This window comes from Capra hircus, chromosome 10 (assembly GCF_001704415.2).
Source record: "Capra hircus breed San Clemente chromosome 10, ASM170441v1, whole genome shotgun sequence".
Lineage (NCBI taxonomy): Eukaryota > Metazoa > Chordata > Mammalia > Artiodactyla > Bovidae > Capra > Capra hircus.
Window position 1 is genome coordinate 55,796,291 of NC_030817.1, and position 20,215 is coordinate 55,816,505.

At 47.1% G+C, this 20,215-nt stretch overlaps 1 protein-coding gene and 1 non-coding gene across 4 annotated transcripts in view; both read left to right on the top strand.

Moving 5' to 3' along the window:
• TLN2 (talin 2) overlaps positions 1 to 20,215 on the top strand; it is a 498,389-nt gene that overhangs the window by 417,732 nt on the left and 60,442 nt on the right. For 2 of the 3 annotated variants that reach the window (XM_018054292.1, XM_018054293.1), the window contains exons 42-45: positions 2,432 to 2,602; positions 12,523 to 12,669; positions 16,877 to 16,978; positions 19,431 to 19,550. In XM_018054292.1, coding sequence (XP_017909781.1) covers positions 2,432 to 2,602; positions 12,523 to 12,669; positions 16,877 to 16,978; positions 19,431 to 19,550 — 540 coding nt within the window. The remainder of the gene's footprint in view (positions 1 to 2,431; positions 2,603 to 12,522; positions 12,670 to 16,876; positions 16,979 to 19,430; positions 19,551 to 20,215) is intronic. The other variant, XM_018054294.1, reaches the window with a different exon arrangement.
• Positions 11,996 to 12,067, top strand: TRNAC-GCA. The gene has a single exon. It is a non-coding gene; the product is annotated as a tRNA-Cys (tRNA).

A 20,215-nucleotide genomic window follows, 5' to 3' on the forward strand; every position in this document is an offset into this window, starting at 1 on the left:
CATGCAGACTGGGCCTGACACAGAGGTCTTTGCCAGAAGCAGGGAGCCTGGGGGCCAAAATCCAGCCAAGTCACGTGCCTTGGCATCAATCAGTCTGCCCAGAGGATGGGGAGCTCCTTTAATTAAAATTCATACAAAGCACCGTAAGGGCCAGCAGCAGCCCTGCTCAAGTGCTTTGAAACCTATGTGTAAGATAACTGTAATTAGGGATAGAAAAGTAAAAGTGTTTGTTTTTTGCTGATAGTCTTATCTCACTATTAGCTTTATATATATAATTTTACTTTATTTGCTTATTTATTTTGGCTGTTCTGGGTCTTCACTGTGGCTCACAGGCTCTTCTTGGCGATGTGCAGGCTTCTCTAGTTGCAGCACATAGGTTTAGTTGTAGCACGTGGGATCTTAGTTCTCCACTCAGGGACTGAACCCAGGCCCCCTGCATTAGGAAGACAGAGTCTTAACCACTAGACCACCAAGGAAGTCTCACAGTATTAGTGTAATGAACATTCATATTTTGGACCCCCACCTTGCCACAGCCCCCACTACCACCACCCCCCTCGTGTATTTTATCTGAGTGGGAATAGATGATGGCATTTGAAGCAAGTACAGCAAAATGTTAACATCTGATACTACAGATGCTAGGTAGATGGTGAGCTTTGGTGAGCATGTCCAGTCAGCCCCGTGTATCCACAGATGCGGAAACCACAGATGCAGAAACCACAGATGCAGAGGGCCGACTATACTACAGCATTTCATATGAGATGTGAGCATCCTCGGATTTTTGGTATTCGTGGGGATCTTGGAACCCCCTGCAGATACCAAGGGACGACTGTGTGCGCCATCTACAGTGTTACCAACTGGAGACAGAGCTCTGCTGTAGCATTGCCTAACTGTATTGATGGACTTTTTTTTTGTTCTCCCACGTAGTTGTTCAACCAGTAAGTCATGTCGTACTCTGTAACCCCCTGGATTGCAGCACTCCAGGCTCCTCTCTCCTCCACTATCTCCTGAAGTTTGCTCAAATTCATATCCATTGAGTTGGTGATGCTATCTAGCCGTATCATCCTCTGCTGCCCCCTTCTCCTCCTGCCCTCAATCTTTCCCAGCATCAGGGTCTTTTCCAGTAAGTCAGCTGTTCACATCAGGTGACCAAAGTATGGGAGCTTCAGCCTCAGCAACAGTCCTTCCAGTGAATATGCAGGGTTGATTTCCTTTAGGATTGACTGGTTTGATTTCCTTGCAAAGGACTCTCCAACACCACAGTTCAAAAGCATCAATTCTTTGGTATTCAGCTTTCTTTATGGTCCAGCTCTCACATCTATACATGACTACTGGAAAACCTATAGCTTTGACTCTATGGACCTTTGTCAGCAAAGTGATGTCTCTGCTTTTTGATACACTGTCTAGGTTTGTCATAGCTTTCCTTCCAAGGAGCAAGTGTCTTTTTAATTTCATGGCTGCAGTCACCATCTGCAGTGATTTTTGGAGCCCAAGAAAATAAAATGTGTCACTGCTTCCACTTTTTCCCCTTTTATTTGCCATGAAATGATGGGACCAGGTGCCATGATCTGTCCCAGGTTGGGTTCATCATAAACAGAACATTTTGACTGATGGGAAATCATTTTTTTCCCAAATCCATGGTTTGGTCAAAATACTTGGGGGTGGAGGGCAGCGGGTTGACTTTCTAAAACCCTTTTGAGTGTGCCTTTACTCCAAAGCTGCTTTTCTCATCCCCCTGCTCCCCTGCCCCTCTCCTAGCCCCCTTCCTTTTGAGTCTGTAACTTGTTCACCTTTGGTTTTTTCAAAGGCTCTTCTATTCGTGAAGTTAAATCTTTGTAAAATTTGTAAAATTTTGTAAGATTTGTAAAATTCTCACACCTAACTGTGGATCTCAGGACAGATTTCTTAGCACTTCTGCTATGATCAGAGATAGACAAAGAACTTCCCAGAGGAATAAAAATCCAAGCAAGAGTTCATTCATTACAAGTACTCTCAAAATTGAAGCTGAACAAGGAATAAGGTCTGAGGATCTAATAAATGTCACATGGTAACTGTAGTTCATAACACTGGACGTACAGCAGAGAAAAATAAAGTGGAGTCCAGCCGATCTGCCTCTCCCTGTGACTCCTTCCATCTCTGCCCTAGTCCTCTCCCCACCAGTGGTGGTGCTATGCTCAGTCGTGGCTGACTTTGCAACCCCATGGACTGCAGCCCACTGGGCTCTCTTGTTCAAGGGATTTTCCAAGCAAGTATACTGAAATGGATTGCCATTTCCTTCTCCAGGAGATCTTCCCAACCCAGGGATCAAACCCTCAGCCCCTGCATCTCCTGATTTGGCAGACGGGTTCTTTATCGCTGAGCCACCCAGGAAGCTCCTTCTTCACCAGTGGGACTCCTAAAGGAGATGTATGTGGTGTTTTTTTTGTCTTGAAAGGTGACACAGCTGGCGAGCTACTTTGAGCCCTTAATCTTAGCTGCAGTGGGTGTCGCCTCCAAGATTCTGGACCATCAGCAGCAGATGACGGTGCTGGACCAGACCAAGACGCTCGCAGAGTCTGCCCTGCAGATGCTATATGCGGCCAAGGAAGGCGGAGGAAACCCCAAGGTACAACTCAGGATGCTGGGAACTCACTGAGGACACTGAGAAGCCATCAGAAGTTCCTCTGTATCATGTCCCTCCAGGGGGAAGGCACCTCCACATTTTGGATGGTGGCATATTTTTTGTTGTTGTTGTTAACCATTTTATTATCATTATTTTGTTATTATTTTTTGACTGTTGGATCTTGCTGCGCATGGGCTTTCTCTACTTTCGGGGAGCGAGGGCTACTCTTTGTTGTCTTGTGTGGGCTTTTCATTGCAATGGCCTCTCTTGTTGCAGAGCACAGACTCTAGGCTCATGGGCTTCAGTAACTGCAGTGTGTGGGTCAGTAGTTGAGGCTCACAGGCTCTAGAGCTCAGGCATGTGTCGGAAAGAGTCCTTGGGAAAGAAAAATATACTGTGTGGTTATTACAGGAATAAAAACCATACCAGCCGGGCACCTACTTGGTGTTGACACACAGCTTACACAAAGCAAACTTCTGTTGTTTCCCAGTAAGTGCCATTTCCATTCCTGGTAGTTAAGTTCAAAGAGTAACATGGTGCCCGGTCACCTGTGGCATACACTGCTGTTGCCTTGGGGACAGCAGTCTAATATGAAAATCTCCCTCACCAGTTTGCAAGTGGAACGTTTCTTCAGCCTGATGTGTCGCTCGGGTACTGTAAGTGGCCAGAGATGGTGGCAGCATGTTCTTTTCTCTTGGGAATGATTTTGTCCGAGTGATTGTTTGACTTATAAATCCAGCATGAACCTTGAGTTTCCTTAGGTTTCTGGAACCTGGAGAGGGTGTGGAGGCTTGCCACGACACTCGGATTTTGTTCTAACAGGTTCCTCTGTTAAGTCATCTGATCTGAATGTCTTCTTCTAAGCAGACTGACTTGAGGGAACACTACTGGGAAGATTTCTGTAGGGTACTGACCTACAAGCTTCAGGGATCCATATGTATTTCTTAGTGTGTTTTGTTGTATCTCTAAGATCTTCAAATGAGTCAAGTGGTATAGCAGGGAAAACTCTAGACTGAGTCAGAATTGCAAATAGTGTTCTCAAAGCTAATAGTTATTGAGTGCTGACTCTATGTCGTTTAAACGACATCTTATGCCCTCATCCTATTTAATCTTCATAAAAACTCTGTGACATAGGTGGTTCCCATTGTACACATGTGGAAGCTGACCTCTCTGCTGAGTTGCCAGATGAGGCGCTTGTGGGGACAGGGCTGAGCCTGCACCCTATGGAAACAGAGGTGGGCTCAGCGTGGAGCAGGGCCAGGAGGGTCAAGCAGAGAGATGAGGAGGAGGGCTGATGAGTCTCAACGAAAGGAAATTACCTGGTATATAAGGGTAGCTAGAGCCATAGAAGGAAGAGGAAACAGCATCTGCATAGGTAGAGACAGAGATTTAGAAGGATTGTGATCTTAGCACTTGGCCTGGGCTTCCCCAGTGGCAAAGAATTCACCTGCCAGTGCAGGGGACACAAAGAGACTCGGGTTTGATCCCTGGGTCAAGGATCAAAGGAGAAGGAAATGGCAACCCATTCCAGTATTCTTGCCTGGAGAATCCCATGGACAAGAGGAGCCTGGCGGGCTGCAGTTCATGCGGCACCAAGTCAGACCTAACTGAGCACGCACGTGCACGCTGGTGTGTATAGGACATGGAGGGCAGGGACGATGGGAGGGGAGTCTGGGTTGTATTGTGACCGGCTTCCTCCCCACACGGAGCAGCTGGGGCTTTATTGTGAGCCGCGAGGGATAACAACCCATCAATAGTCTAGAAACTCCATTCTGGAAACAGCATGGATAATGTTTTGACTTGCAGCCTCTATGTTCAGTTTTTCACTCATGCATCTGACAACTCTTAAGAGGCTAATTCTGTGGATGCTAAAAATATTGCGAGCCAGCCTCAGCCCTCAAGTTGTTTTGAGTCTTCTGGCAAAATAAGTCTAGTTACTGAAGTACTGGGCAGAGCAAGAACAAGAATGCCCTCTTGGCTGTGATGGGTTAGTGATAGGTGTCCCAGAGTCAGGCCCACCCACTTTCCTCTCTCCCTGAACTGGAGGAGCCAGGACTCACCTTCAAGACTCAGTTCTGGGTTGTCTTTTCTCCAGGGCTGTTTAAATGCCGCATCTCTACTCCTAACCTGAGGGAGTTTCGTTCTCAGAGATAACTCAAATTACGATGCTTCTGCATGTTTATGATATTAGCACATCTGCTGGGACTGCGGGTTCTGAGGTCCGCATGGAAGTCTGTTTTTTTTGCCAAGGAAACTCATGGTTGAGCATTTGCAGGCAGCACTGTAAGCTTGATAATGACATCTTTTGATCAGAGGTGGTGGCTGGAGACCAGCGTGGGGTAGCTTTCAGTGAAAGGCCTAAAGCACCAGGTGATGAATGTGTGATGAGTGACAGCAACTCAGGACTCGATGTGGATCCTCCCACCAACGGCAATCACCCGTGCTATCTGCTGACTCCACCAGCCTGTCACAGGGAGCCTGGGACACTGCACCTTGGCTTGCAGCCCCTTTCCTAAGAGGCCACATGCAGACTTAATCCCCTTGGATTAAGGGGATTGCTATTCTTTGGGCAAATATTCACTAGGTGTTACTTGCTGTGTGTTAGGTGATGTATGTATGTACGTGTTATGTGTCATAGTCTTTGTTTGCAGAGGAAATGTGGTTAAAATGTGGTTGAATGGTTTTCAGTGGTTTTGATCTAGCAAGAAAAAAAATTAAAAAGAGGCAGGCCCAGAGCCTGGTGTTAATGAATCACATGAGTACAAGGCATTTGGTGTATGACCTCACCCTCATCCCATTGAGCCCCTTCTATACTCCTCTACCGCCAGGGCTCTGGCCCTCAGTCCCCCGCCCCCTATCCTCCTTGAAGGGACCTTCCAGCTTCTGCCTGTAACATTCCAACAAATATCCCCCGCTGTCCATCATTGGGCAGTTCTCATTATCAGTTGTTTTTTTCTACTGAAATTGAGGTCTGCCCCCATAGCCTTTTCTTCCATTTTCCAAACTCCTGTGATGTCCACGCCTGCTTTCCTGGGCTTTGTAGTTGAAACATTGTAATAAGGAAGTAAGGCTCCCTTGGAATTGGACTTCAGACTTGGTTCCAAAGAGGAGTGAAGTCTGATTTTTCTCCTGTGTTGTTCTGTGAGGAACAATAACAAGGAGCCCCTCCAGATTCTAAGGTAACGACCTCATTGTTGAGCCTGCGGGCCCCCCTTTCCAGATGTCCTTGGCCGGCTAAGCCTGCCTTAATTGAGAGCCTGCTGTGTCTTTCCCTGTCTGAAGGCAGCCTGCATGTGGGGTTTGGCCTCCGCAGTGTGATCAAGATGAGGTTGCCATTGGAGTTAGACAAAGCGGTCCTGGGTGAGGCATAGAGTAATTGGAGCAGGCTTCAAAGACTCTGAGCTGGCCCTTTAAGTATCTGTAAAACTTTAATATGTGGGGTGAAGGAGAATAGACCTTCTGGAGAATTCTGGGTGGTTCATTTCTGGGACAGCCAAGAGCAAGGATGCATTTTTGTAGGTTTTGATGCTTGGTGTGGAAAAAGTGTCCTTTATGTTTTCTAGGGAGTTTCAGAGAACTGTTTTGTGATTTACTTCTGCCACTCCCCAAATTAGCTTCTGATCCCTTACGATACCTTTATGGGAAACCAGATAACTTGGCCAGCTGCTCTCTTCTCCCTCAAAATGTGTACTTGCTTTAATATAAAGGCACAGAGTTTTTGCCACCCATAGTCACTTCAGTCTGAGTGAGATTTACAGAAAAGTGCGAAAAGACTCTGATGCTGGGAGGGATTAGGGGCAGGAGGAGAAGGGGACAACAGAGGATGAGATGGCTGGATGGCATCACCAACTCGATGGACGTGAGTCTGAGTGAACTCCAGGAGTTGGTGAAGGACAGGGAAGCCTGGCGTGCTGCAATTCATGGGGTTGCAAAGAGTCAGACACGACGGAGCGACTGAACTGAACTGCACCTTACATTTTACCTTTTTAATCAATGAGATCATATTTATGTGAGATTCTCTCTCTGAAGAGTTACGTATAGATGTCATTTTTCAGGCTTCCATCAAAATGAAGCAGTCTGCACATTTTATGTTTTACCTTCTCGGTGCTGTGAAATCCGCCATTGGCCTAAATGACCAGTTCCCCTCCATCACATCCCTCCGGGAGAGAGCTCTGCATTCTGGCACAGTTCCTGCAGGATCGCCATCCGTGATCACATACGTCATACTTCATCAGACGTTGCATTTGAAGGACTCTTCTTGATTCCCGTGGCTTTTCAATTTTCACGTTCCTATGGCTCACATAGCCTCTTCTTGGAGTTCTTCTATTTCATTTAATCATTCAAGAGAGTTATCATTTCCCGTCTCTCACTACCTTCTCATCTACCAAAGCAGTTTCTTGGGTCTTTTGGAAGGCTCCTTTCTCCCTAAGGTGGATCAAGGCAGCCACAGCCACTGCATGGCACCTGGGCAGTGTGGTTCTCTCACTACCTGGCATTAGGTCAGATTCCCCGGGTAAGACCACAGGCCCCTGCTAGACTGTCCTCGATTCAGACACTGGCCCTAAGCTCCAGGCTCCCTAGACCTCTCTTACTCCAACCAGCTGGCTATATTCAGGGGTTCTCACCACTCCTTAGGTTGGTTAATTTGCTGAAACAACTCAACTCAGGAAATTGCTCTGCTTACAGTCACACTTTTATTATAAAGGATGCATGTGTGCGCATGCTAAATCACTCCAGTCTTGTCTGACTCTTCATGACCCCATGGATTATATAGCCCTCCAGGCTCCTCTCTCCATGGGATTCACCAGGCAAGAGTACTGGAGTGAGTTGCTATGCCTCCTCTGGAGGAGCTTCTCTACCTGGGAATTGAGCCCACATCTCTTAAGTCTCCTGCATTGGCAGGCGGGTTCTTTTACCACAAGCACCACCTGAGAAGCCCATGATAAAGGATAACCAGCCAAAAGAAGAAACCCAGAGGGTGAGATCTGAGAGGCTCTCAGATTTGCAACTCCCATATCCTCAGGATGTATCACCCTCCTGGCTTACTGCTGTGCGTCACCCACCAGCTTCCTGTCCAGAGCTTTTATTGGGATTTCATGATGTAGCCTTGATGGACTGAGTTTAGTCATATGACCAACGATTCCATCATTCCCCCTCATTTCTCCAGAGGTGGTGGTCAGAGTGATATTGTGTTGCTTAAAGTCCCAGCCAGCCCCATTCTGAATCTACCTAATGGCCCCATGAGACCTTGTTGGCATAAGCTACTATGTGGCCACCATAAATAACAGACACTCGTGTGATCACTTGGGAAATACTAAGGGGTTAAAAGTTCCTAGGAACTGAGGACAAAGATCAACCAAATGTCTTAGTTTTCAGCAATGGGTGAGGTTCCAGGACTGGGTTTCATCCAGTGGCCAGCTACCTGGAGTTGAAAGACACATGCAGTCTAGGCCCTGGGAGGCGAGGAGTGAGGCTCTAGGGAAAAAACTGGGGAACTGGTAACAAGTTCATGGTCAGGCGTGGAGGCCGCAGTGACTGAGAGAGCTGGGGCCAGGCTGATGCCAGGATGTTAGGCGAGGGGGCCCCCAGCCAACTTTATGGATAGCTCCTGATCCTGAGGTCTCTTGCTTTTGCCACATGGTACCTGGTTGTTTCACTTTGTTTAAAAGCACCCTTTTTAGAGGGACAGGCTGAAACCTCCCCCTTGTAGATGGTACATTCCCTCCATTAAGGTTTATTTTTTCAGGAGTGCCGTTAAGCCTGACCTGATCTAGCCATAGGTTCATTTCCCTTTTGACTGGTGGCCTAGGCTCAGCAAATGGCCAGCTGGTCAGTGGCGATTGTCCTCTACCAGGCCTGTAAGCTCTAAGTGCTTAAGCTCCCGTTCCAGATTGCAGCTGTCAGAGGGCTCTCATCCAGTCCCCACCTTCCAGAGTGCTGTCGGGATTTCAGAAGGTGTATGACGCTCAGCGTAATGCTTAACACAGAAGGGTCCCCTGGAAATGTCCCTTGCAAATTAGCGGCTGTCCTTGCATTGCCGCTCTTCTGTGGTTTGATGTTTATTGTTATTCCTGGTCCCCTGTCTGTCACCTAAGATGAAGCATTGTCTATAAAATGCTCAAATACCCAGCCAAGGATACAAGAACCAAGACTTTAAAACTGAACAAAAGTCACATTGGGTCCACAGGTTGGCTTTCGCGTATACAAGTACATGCTAGCCCTTGGCATCTTGCCAGCATCCTTAGGAATGTTGTTGGGTTTTCTTGGTCCAGTTAGAGGAGCTGGGGCATGTCATCATAGCCCCAGTGAGCCCAGTCTGTGGCTTGGGGGCAGGGGAGGGCCAGGTCCTGTTTTGACCACCCCCGCTACACACACACACACCACATCTCTGCCCCCAAGTGTGCCACCCATGCTCTTTTGAAGCCTAAAAACAAATGATTCCATTTCTTTCTTTTTTCTGTTTACCTGTTTGGCTGTGCTGGGTCTTATTGCTGCATGCAGGGTCTTTTAGTTGCTGTATACAGAATCTTTAGTGCTGCATGTGGGATCTAGTCCCTGACCAGGGATCAAACACAGGCCCCCTGCATGAGGAGTGCAAAATCTTAGCCCCTGGACCATCAGGGAAGTCCCAAGATGGCTCCATTTATTTCTAAATGAGTCTCCAGAGGAGAAACTTGCACCAATGGCCTATGAAGTTTATACTTATAAAAATACCTCCAAAAATAAAAATGAGTCTCTTTCAGTACCTTAAACCCACCTTCTAGAGGAAAGCAGAGCAAATGGCTTGCAAGGAGCACAGAGCCTGGCTGGAGAGATGGGGCTGAGGTTAGTTGGCGGAGAGACAGCAGAAGGGGGCAGGGGTTGTGTGCCAGGCACTGTACCAGACTCTTCCCATACAGCGCTCCACTCCTCTTCTCGGCGCATATGCCTTCTCACCCTTCAACCTTTGTACAGGCTGTGCCCTCTGCCTGGAAGCCTCCTCCCTTCCCCCCTTCTCCTCACCTGGTGAGAGACTGAATTCTTCCTCCAGGGCCTAGACACGTCTGAGAAGTCTTCTCTGATGCCAAGGCTGGGTTAGGAGCCCTTCTTAGGTGCTGTCCCACTCAGCTATTGCTATAAACAAGCCACCCTGAAATGAAGTGACTTAAAAGACTGCTATTTTTGTATTATCTCCGGCAGATGTGCACTGGGCCCCATGAGGCAGTCTTCACCCAGTCCCTCCTGCGGCTGTAGCCATATGGCCGCTGGGGCTGGAAGGACCTAAGGCTCAGTCACTCCCAGGTCTGGCTCCCGAGCGGAAATCACCCAGACTTTGGGGGTCTGGAACACCCCTTGCTACTTCTATGTGGTCTCGCCATGCAGTCTGCCAGGCATACAGCCTCAAGATAGCCAGCCTTCTCACATAGAGGCTGAAGACTTCAAAGGCATACATCCTCAGAGAGAGCCAGGCAGAAGCTGTATCATTTTCCATTACCAGAAATCAGGCAGCATCACTTGTCACCCAGTTCTTTACTTTGAGGCCATTGCCTTCTGATGACTCTTTGGCTCCTGAGTTTCATCTCAGGGCTGTAGGAATGTAGAGGAAGGTTGATGAGCATACAACCATAACTGGAGGGCTTCTGGGAGGAGGTGGTATTGAGGTTGGCCCTTGAAAAAAGGGCTAGGGTTTAGATGGAGGGGAGGAGGGAGGAGGCAAACAGAGCCAGTTCCTGCAGGCAGAGCATGAGAGGGTGGAGCTGTGAGGAAACCAGCCAGGTGGCAGCCAGAACTCTATGCCAGGGAGATGGAATTTGTCTGCAAGGGAGTTGCCTCCCAACCCCATGGAGGGCCTGAGAAATAGAGAAGGTGGACACTGGTCTGGGAAAGAGTCAAAGGAACAAAGTAATCTTTGTTCCTCAAGGTTATTTGTCATGATTACCTTCTAAAGTAATTTCAGCAGTAATGTCAATAGTTCACGTTTATGTCCTAGCACCATTGCCTTGAAAATGTTGTTATTGTTCAGTCGCTAAGTCGTGTTCAACTTTGTGACCCCAGGCTGCTCTGTCCATGGGATTCTCCAGGCAAGAGTACTAGAGTGGGTTGCCATTTCCTTCTCCAGAGGATCTTCCTGACCCAGGGATCGAACCTACATCTTGAACCTGTATTGGCAGGTGGATTCTTTACCACTGAGCCACCTGGGAAGCCCCACCTTGAGAATAACCATCCATAATTAATACATTTCACATCTCATCAGATGTTGATTTGAAAGGACTCTTCTTGGTTCCCATGACTTTTCAATGCCACAGGCTGAGCCAGTTCATGTGGCTCATGTAGCCTCTTCTCTTTTATTTAATCATGCAAAGGAGTTATCTCTTATTGGCTTCCTTACTTTCTCATCTACCAAAGTAAAGATGCAGTTTCTTGGTCCTTTTCAAGGGTTCATCTTCCTCCGAGGAGCATCAGGGCAGCTGTGACCACTGTGTGGAGGCATCCAGTACCTGGTGCAATAGAATTCTGACACCAGTTGCCCATTATTATAAATGATAAGATGCCTGCAACCATATCACCTCATTAGACCTTCACTGCATAGCATGGTTATAATCATTACCATTTTGCTTAGGAAGCCTCACCCCAGACCACTTAGCTAGTTAACAGTGGAGACAAAATTCAGCCCCAGTACTTTCTCTGACCTCAGGACCTTAGCTCTTTCCCCCTTCATCTTGCCATCACTTGAGGAGTTCTTTAAGGAGGCTGGCACCACCATTCTTTCCGCCTTTCATTCACTCACTCGCCAGCGCCTGCTCTGGACTGCATACGTGTTGTTAAAGCTTCTCTGAGGACTGTCTAGGGGAACTCATGAGCACTCCATCTTTGCCTGCAGAGTGTCTGTCCCTGGAGAACTTTCACCATTCATCCTCCAACCTCATGTAAATATAATGTGTGACACAGTTTCAAACCCCATGTAGCTTTCTGCAGGTTTCTCTCTCCTGTCTGTACTTATATTTCCATAATCCAGTCGTGTTTATAGAAATGGAATTCTAGTGTGTCGGGTAACTTTGAATAGAAGTGTGTTGGTTGTAAGCACATTTTTTATTTATATCATCTTTCTTTTCCTATTAAATCTGTCAATTTGTTTTTTAGGGACTCTGTGGCATTCTTTTTCTACCACCCTAAACATAGTGATAGCTCAGAGGTTAAAGCATCTGCCTCCGATGCGGGAGACCCGGGTTCGATCCCTGGGTTGGGAAGATCCCCTGGAGAAGGAAATGGTAACCCACTCCAGTATTCTTGCCTAGAGAATCCCATGGACAGAGAAGCCTGGTAGGCTACAGTCCATGGGGTCACAAAGAGTCGGACACGACTGAGCGACTTCACTTACCAAAGTATACAATATCTCTTTTAGCAAACTCTTGGGCTTCCCTGGTGGCTCAGAGGATAAAGCGTCTGCCTGCAATGCAGGAGACCCAGGTTCGATCCCTGGGTCGGGAAGATCCCCTGGAGAAGGAAATGGCAACCCGCTCCAGTATTCTTGCCCGGAGAATCCCATGGACAGAGGAGCCTGGCGGGCTATAGTCCACGGGGTCACAAAGAGTCGGACACGACTGAGCAACTTCACTTTCACTTTAAACATAGTAACATAAAATTAGTCATAAGACGCTGGTTGAAATTGCAGGGGTTTTTTCCATTTTGATTCCAAAAAGAGATTTTTTTTCTATTTGTCCTTCTGGTTTTTATTTATCTGGCAAAGAAATGTATACAAATATAAGAAAAGGAGAGGAAAAAGTAGAGAATACATTTTTGTGTTACATAGTGAGAGTATAGTTTTATATTCTGCTTTTTAAGGTTATCTTTTTTAAAAAGTGAAGCGATAAGAGATTGAGCACCATTGTGTTCTGCTTATGGAAACAGCTTACAATTATCTTCTTCCAACCCCTCCTTCTCAGGCACAGCACACCCACGATGCCATCACGGAGGCCGCCCAGCTCATGAAAGAGGCTGTGGACGACATCATGGTGACGCTGAATGAAGCTGCCAGTGAAGTGGGGCTGGTGGGAGGTATGGTTGACGCCATCGCAGAAGCCATGAGCAAGGTGGGTCTGGGCTCCCCGACGCCCTCCTGCACTCCTTAACTCCATTTCCTCCAAGATGTCCCTAGAACTTGGTCCCAGAGGTTTTTCTCTAAGGAGCTGGCAGTCCAGGCTGACACGAAGTAATGACGCGATTCCCAAGTGCTGGTCTTCAAATTGGTTCCTTTGGAATCCCTGGAAGCATTTTAGAGTGTACATCCCTCGACTCTATCCCAGCCCTAAACCCTTGGAATCTCTGTGCGGTGGTGGATCCTAGTATTTTTTTAATTTAATTTAATCTCTGTTACTTTATTTATTTTTAACATGGATCCTAGTATTTTAAAAAATCTCCCCATGGTTCTGGCATCTAACCCGTTGCAGAGACCATGGAAATGGTAAGTGTAAAACCCTCAGAGAACAGCAGAGATGTCAGAGGTATCCTTTCTTCTCCAGTGACCCTTCAATTGAGTTGGGTCAGTAGGAAAGGATGACTGGACAGTACCTCATGCTCTTTCCCCAAGGAATCCTTCCTTAGTCATGCCAGTAACTCATTAGAATGAACAACTCTTCATCAGCATCTAATTGCCATTTTCTGATAGCATAGCCAAGAACTGTAGACTTCATCTGTGTTTTGGAATGTCCATTGTCAATGGTGAATACATTAATGTGGTTTTTCAGGATAATAAGTGGTCTTTAATTGCTAATTTAGAGAAGATTGGTTGGTGTGTATCTCTGTAAAGAGATGATAGCCTGAAACTGTCATTAGGATAATTCCCATTAAACATTATGCAGACATTATCAAACTAATAACATCCCAAGCTGGGCTGGGATGCTGGGATCCCTCAGAGACCCCAAGCTTGCCTTGTCAAAGCACTCCAGTAGTTTCTGCTACGGGCTTCTCATGCTTCAGCTTTGGATAGTTTGGCAGAAAATGAAGGGAATTCTCCTATTCCTCAAGGCCCTTAGTTAAGTCTTAGTGGGCTTGTTTGATTTTTAGAAAATCGGAACAACAAAACTTTGAAATTAAGCCCTGTATCTACCAAAGATATTAAATAATGCAACTCAAGGTACAAATTAGAAAGTCAAATGATAATCTTTTCCTTCATAGGAGGTGCTTTTCTCCGTCACTCTTATTATAGGGAAGATTTGCATAAATTCCTGGAAGAGGGAAGTCTTTTTTGATAGCCTTTGAGCCTTGCATATTGGGACAGCTCTTCAAGAAGGAAAGTGGCTTTTGCACTGTCTGATTTCAGGGGTGTTACAGCTCTGCTCTCAGCCCAAGACACACGGGATTCTTTTGGAAGTACTGGGGAATAGGCCTGGTGTTACCTGAGGGTGATAATTAGGAACTGCTAATAACATGAGCGCCCGAGGCTATGAACAGAGGGTTTTTTCCCCCCTCAGTTCTGCAAAGTATATACAGTAAGTCCCCTATATATGAATGAAACTTCAAGTTGCAAACATGCATCTGGTTCCAGCAAGGAACCAGAACCTGTACCATCAACGTCAGGCACGAGTGAAACTGCAGCTTGCCCTCCATCTCTTACTGCTGACGATCCTTCAGCTCTACCATCTCCTACCTCCTCTCTCTCCTCCAGTAGTAACTCTTCTTGCCTGTTCACTCAATGCCCACCCTGGTATGCCAGCTGTTGTAAAGTGCTACTGTATTTTTCTAGGTGCTGTACTGTAAGATTTTAAATGTTTATTTTTTGTTTGTATGTATTATTTGTGTAAAAAGTATTATAAACCTAGTACAGTGCACAGTGCTATATAGTTGATTGTGTTAGTTGGTTACCAAGGCTAACTTTGTTGGAGTTAAAACAAACTGGACTTACAAACACGCTTTTGGAATAGATTTCCTTCATATGTAGGGGACTTACTATGATTGGGATTTCACTGATGCTCCTGAACTCCTATCTACCCTGACCTTACATCCCAGGTACCATATAGTGTCTCTTTCCTTTGCTAAGCCTGCCCGGGCCTGCTCATCACTGAGAACTCTGTATTAAGTGATATCTCAGGTCTTTTGATCACCTAAGCAGCAACACATTATATAAATATATATTATATAAATATGTCATTTTCTGAGCTTGGGTTATTTGGTTAAAACACTGACATACCATTAGAATCATTGTCTGAAGTTCCAAAAGGCAGTGAGTGACCGAAAAAATCCAAGTGTACACAAAGTTAATTCTAACTTGGGTACAATTCTTGACACTTTTAGAGCCTCTGCTCTGGAGGATCTCTTTGAGACTTTTCTCTCTGTATATAAGCACCAGAAGGTTTGGGAATGAATAGGTTACCATGAAGTAATAAGCTTTCTGGGTAACCTTGGGCAAATTACTCAAGCTTTCTAAACCTTGTTTTCCTCCATTCAGTGAGCTTAGTCTCAATCTTTGGGATTTTATGGTCAAGTCACTTTTCCTTGTTTGCTTTGGTGTTTGGGGGATATTTTTTTTTCCTTTTGGTCAAGGAAGGTAATTTAAAAAAACAAAACAAACAAAACCCTTGGTATCTACATCAGTAATATTCCATAAAATAAAGGACATGTTAATACCAAAAAAAAAAAAAAAAAGAAAGGCTATAATTTTAGAATGATGGAAAGTTCTTTCAACTAAACGAATTTTAAATCCTACTTTTTAAAATAGTCACTTCTTTGTTCTTACTGCTCTCATTGTCTTCACACTGGGAAAAGGTTCATCGTGGCAGCCCATGGACACTGTGTTCTAAGCTTCTGTCTAGCTCTAACACCCTGGCATGTTTGAAGTTATATCACATCTCATATGGAGGTTCCCAGCACATGGCCTGACCCTTACGAGATGCCCAGTTAATTTATACTGAGTATGTGAGTCCACACCTCAATCCTCATTTGACCAGTGAGGCACCCTATCTCCTGATAAAGAAACATTTTTAAAAAAATCTATTTTGGAGTCTGTGTTGTTGGTTTAGTAGAGATTACATCCAGTTTATGCAAGCACTTTATACTAGGCTACAGTGACACATTCATTCAACTCACATTGTAGCAGGGATCTGCTCACGATATGCAGCTCCCACTGAAGACTCCATCTAACCTTTTCCTAATTGCTCTGTGATCCCTAGTGTGTTCCCAGACTGTCTAGCAGAGAGCTGCCAGGGAGATCTTCTCAGATAGATCATCGCCTACTGCAGATCCCACCATTTTCTTCATGATTGCAAAGTTCTTCGTTAAATAGGTCCAGCCTGATTCCCACCCCCTCCACAGCCCTCTCCCGTTCACTGCTCTCACTCTTCCTGTATCCATTTCTGTTCACCTTGTCTCCTCACCTAGAATATTGTTTGGCAGCCAGTGGTGACAGTCGTGGTGGTGGTGGTGGTGGTGAGGATGGGTTGCCTTCCTCATAACCACCATGGACTTGATCACCATCATCATCTTCATTATCACGCTTATCCTTTCCACTCCATTCATGTAGATGGGGTGTCATCTCAGTTGATCTTTATTATAGCCTTATGATGAGCTTTGAAATTTCCAGTGAAAGATCAGAGGACCAGTTTAAATACCCAGCTTGAGGCCCATTCACAAGTCTTGGAACCAGATTTCAAATCAAGTCTTCTGAGCCAGTAAAATCTCCAGCCCTTCAAGGGGCAGACCCCCGACCCACTTCTCTACCGCTTCCCCTCCACACTGATCTCTCAATTCTTGTGGCGCTAGAGTCAGATAAACAAGTTCTTCCTATGTTTTCACCTCCTTCTCTTCCCCAAGGTAGATCAGAAGCGAGGGTTCTAGGGTATAGACATCTTTGGGCTACACTGTTCTAGGAAAGCCCTTTGTGATGGAGGGTCTGTGTCCTCCCCCAGCTCTTTGTTCTCCATTCTGACTTTCCTGCATGTGTCCGACTCACACCCACCTCCCCGTGTGCTTGAGTGCTGATCCCGCTCCTTGAGACTCCTTCCCCACCTTTTGTGTATGGCAAACTCCTGACCTGGTAAGACTTGATTGGAGGACCATTGCTCCAGACAGCCCTGCCACTCTCCTCCAACAAATGGGGAGCCTCTCCTTGTCTGTGTGCCCTGAGTGACTTGTGTGCACCTCTATCACAGAAGTCCCTATCACAGGACCTGGGGGATTCTGCTGACTCTGGACCAAAAAACTCTGCAGGCCTCTCCATTTTTTCCAAGTTACTGATTCTGAAAAATGAAGCTCACATTGAACAAGCCTCTGATGACCCATGGGCTCTTTTCCTCTCCCCTGTAGCTGGATGAAGGTACTCCTCCAGAACCGAAGGGGACGTTTGTCGACTATCAGACGACGGTGGTTAAATACTCCAAAGCTATCGCGGTAACAGCTCAGGAAATGGTAAGAGGAAAACGGGCTGCTCCGCCACTGCTGGTTGCCCTCTTACCCGCTGCACCACTGGATCTTCGGATCTGGGGTCTGTGGTGGGGAGAGATCAGTTCTCTGTATTTCTAGTTCCTCCCAGGCCACAGCTTTGTCCCAGTCTGTGGTCTTTCTGGCTGCCTGTGGTCTAGAAGCCCCAGGCCACTGGACACAGGCCACAGTGGACACTCTTCTCATGGAAAAGCTCCAGATTAAAATGACTGAGAGTTGGGCATGAGGACAGGGGAGCAAAGAAAAGGGAGAAAATGAGGAAATGAGATGGAAGTTGCGAGTTACAGAGAAAGAACAAAATCCTGTTTATCTCACAGGAAACTTGAGATGTTTTTAACAATTAAAGTTACAGTGCAAGAGAAGGCACTTGGAGACAAAACTGAGATTGTCTGGTGGAATCAAATTTAAATGTTTGGACAGTGCTTATAATGAATAGCACAATATTGACAGTCTTTTTCAGGCAAAATGAAACACTGTGGTTATATGAAAAATTTTTTCTCCTGGCAACAGAAAGGCATGTAACTTTTGGAGGTGGCTTTTTTGTTTTGTTTTTTTTTTCTGAAATGTAATGTATTCAGAATTGTATTACATGGATATTTAGCTGAAAATGGCATTGAGATCCAGTGAATACTATCTTGATAGGTTAAAAAGTTGTACAAGGAAAGAAAAGTATTGTCCTCAAAGCATTAATATGAGGACCTAGTAAGAAAGTTCTTAACTTCTGAAGGCTCAGATGTCACAGGATAAAATTAAGAGATGGCCTCTTAGATGCTGCCACCTAAGCCTGAGTTGCAGGGACCAGACTGGGCCACCGCATGGTCCCTGCCCCACCAAGCCAGGCGCCTCTCTGGATGGTTTTGTCATGTAGTCAAGTGTCCACTAGAGGTTGAGCTTGGACCACAGAGGCTCCCCTGGCGGCAGCTGTTCATTCTTAGAAACTCTGCGGTTGTGCCAGGCTCGATGTTGTTGAAAAGGACTTGGACTGCAGAGGAAGGAACAGTGCCCATCTCGGCGACGGGGAGAAGGCTGGAGTCGGCCCTGAGCTGGCCCTGCTCAGGAGTGCTTAGGGGCACCATGGCTCAAATCCGGCAGCCCAGCAGCGCTGACTCCTCTGAGCAGGGAGCGCAGCGCAGAAGCAGTGAAAATATCTTCAGTGGCCTCAGGAGTTTCTGGAAGAAAGTTTCTCAGCCCACCCGTCTTGACCTTCAGTGTCCACACACCTAAGGAGCCCAGTATTGCTGCTCCTGGGTGGGCTGGCTGGAGCCTTGAGGGGTGAAGAGCCCTGGGGGGTGAGAGCCCCCCAACACTGACAGTCCCCAGGGTCATTGTGCTCCTCATGGCAGGGTCACGTGGAGCAGCTCTGGGCACAGCCTTGTTCTCTCAGCATGCAGTGTGTATTTCCTGCAACCCCACACCTCCACCCGAAAGCCTATGACATTTCCTGGTAAACATGCCTTAGATGGGCCCACGTTCCTGTCCAGCTTGAGTGGTTGTGTAGTCATTTAACAGCTTTTTTTCAAGTCCTTTAAAATCAAGGACTTCAAATGCCACAAAGAGTGAGGGAGTATTGTCACCCAGAGTGAGAGAACAGGAGGGACGGAGGGAGGAGGCCTTGGATCCCATAGGGACATGGACACCTGTGTCGGTGGCACTTTACAACTGCCCTTGCGAGACCTAAGAGGCATTTTTGTCAGAGGCGAAAAAAAAACTAGAAGCAAGCACGTTAGCTCGGTAGAGTACACTGAGGTGAGTTTTTCTGTGAAGCGGAAGAAAACTATAGAATATCTTCAGAGTAAAAAAAGGCAGACCTTGACCATTTAGGCTACAGTATTCTCCTCATTGAATTTATGACTGAAACATCATTATTCTTCAGAGCAGTGTTATTACAAAGCTGTATTCTGTGAGTTCCTTCCACCAAAACGTTAGACTTACCCATCACCGCAGGCACGATTTCCTGATGATCCTGTCCTCATGCCCTCGCTCGGTGGCATGGCACCTGCTCCTGGGTCCACAGAGACCAGACCAGCCTGGGAGAGCATACGACCGGGGGTGCGCCCTGCCCAGGGCTGGGCTCCCTTGTGGTTTCTCGGGGGAGCTCCCCTGGTGACCCCACAGGGCAGGGCTGGTGGAGGCTACCGCTCTCACCTCCCAGAGAGTGGACCCCTTGGCCCGGCCTCCACACTGCACAGCCTGCACCCGAGCATGTCGCCTTGACCCAGCCAGGACCCGCTGGCCTGTCGTGTGGGCTGCAGCATGGGCTTTGCTTGAACTGGGCTCTCCAGCGTCCAGCCCCCACACGCGAGCCACAAGCTTAAAAGTGAATGAGACCCTTTGGCTCCCAGTGGTATTAACACGTGGTTCTCATGCTTCTCTCTGTGTGTCTGTGTGTGTTTGTGTCTTGCTTGTTTTCTTTTTCCAGATGACTAAGTCGGTTACTAACCCGGAGGAGCTGGGAGGACTGGCTTCACAAATGACCAGTGACTATGGGCAACTGGCTCTCCAGGGCCAGCTGGCAGCAGCCACGGCGGAACCAGAGGAGGTCTGCCACCTTAAGTCCCTGTGTTTAGACGCAAACCCACACTAGGGCTCCCCCGGCCGGGCAATGGTGGGGGTGGGAGGGGCGGGCGGTCTCCATAGCTCAGCTCCACTCCAGAACACCCCACCCCAATAGTTCCCTCTCCTCTGCTGCCAACCCCACAGGTTCACACCCAGTAGCCCCGCCTGTGTTCCAGGCTCACTGCGCTTCCTCAGGCTGCTGGGCATAGAGCTGGAGCCACCTGGGGAGGGGGTCTTGCAGACAGAAGGACTCTGTTGACAGTTTTCTGCCACGTCTCCTGTCCCCCAGCCCATCCCAAGAGCAAGGAGCACATGGCCATTCTCCTCGTACTTCCTGTGCTTGCTTAGCAACCCACTTGATTATTTGTGTATTTTCCAAAGGCTCACAGAAGTATTAGACAAGCCAAGTATGGGATCTACCTGCCCCTCCCTTGAGAAAAACCTGTGTAGCCAGCCTGCTTTTGTGAAACAAAGTCTTGCCCAAATGTTGGTAACTTTTGAAGAATTGGTCCAGATCCCTGTCCTTGGATCCCTGTGGACTTCTTGTCCTTCCCTCCCTGTCTTCCCCAAGCCACTTTCCTTAATGGCCAACACAGACTCACCTTGGAACACGTACATCTGTAGGAGGCTTAAAGAGGCAAAAGATTG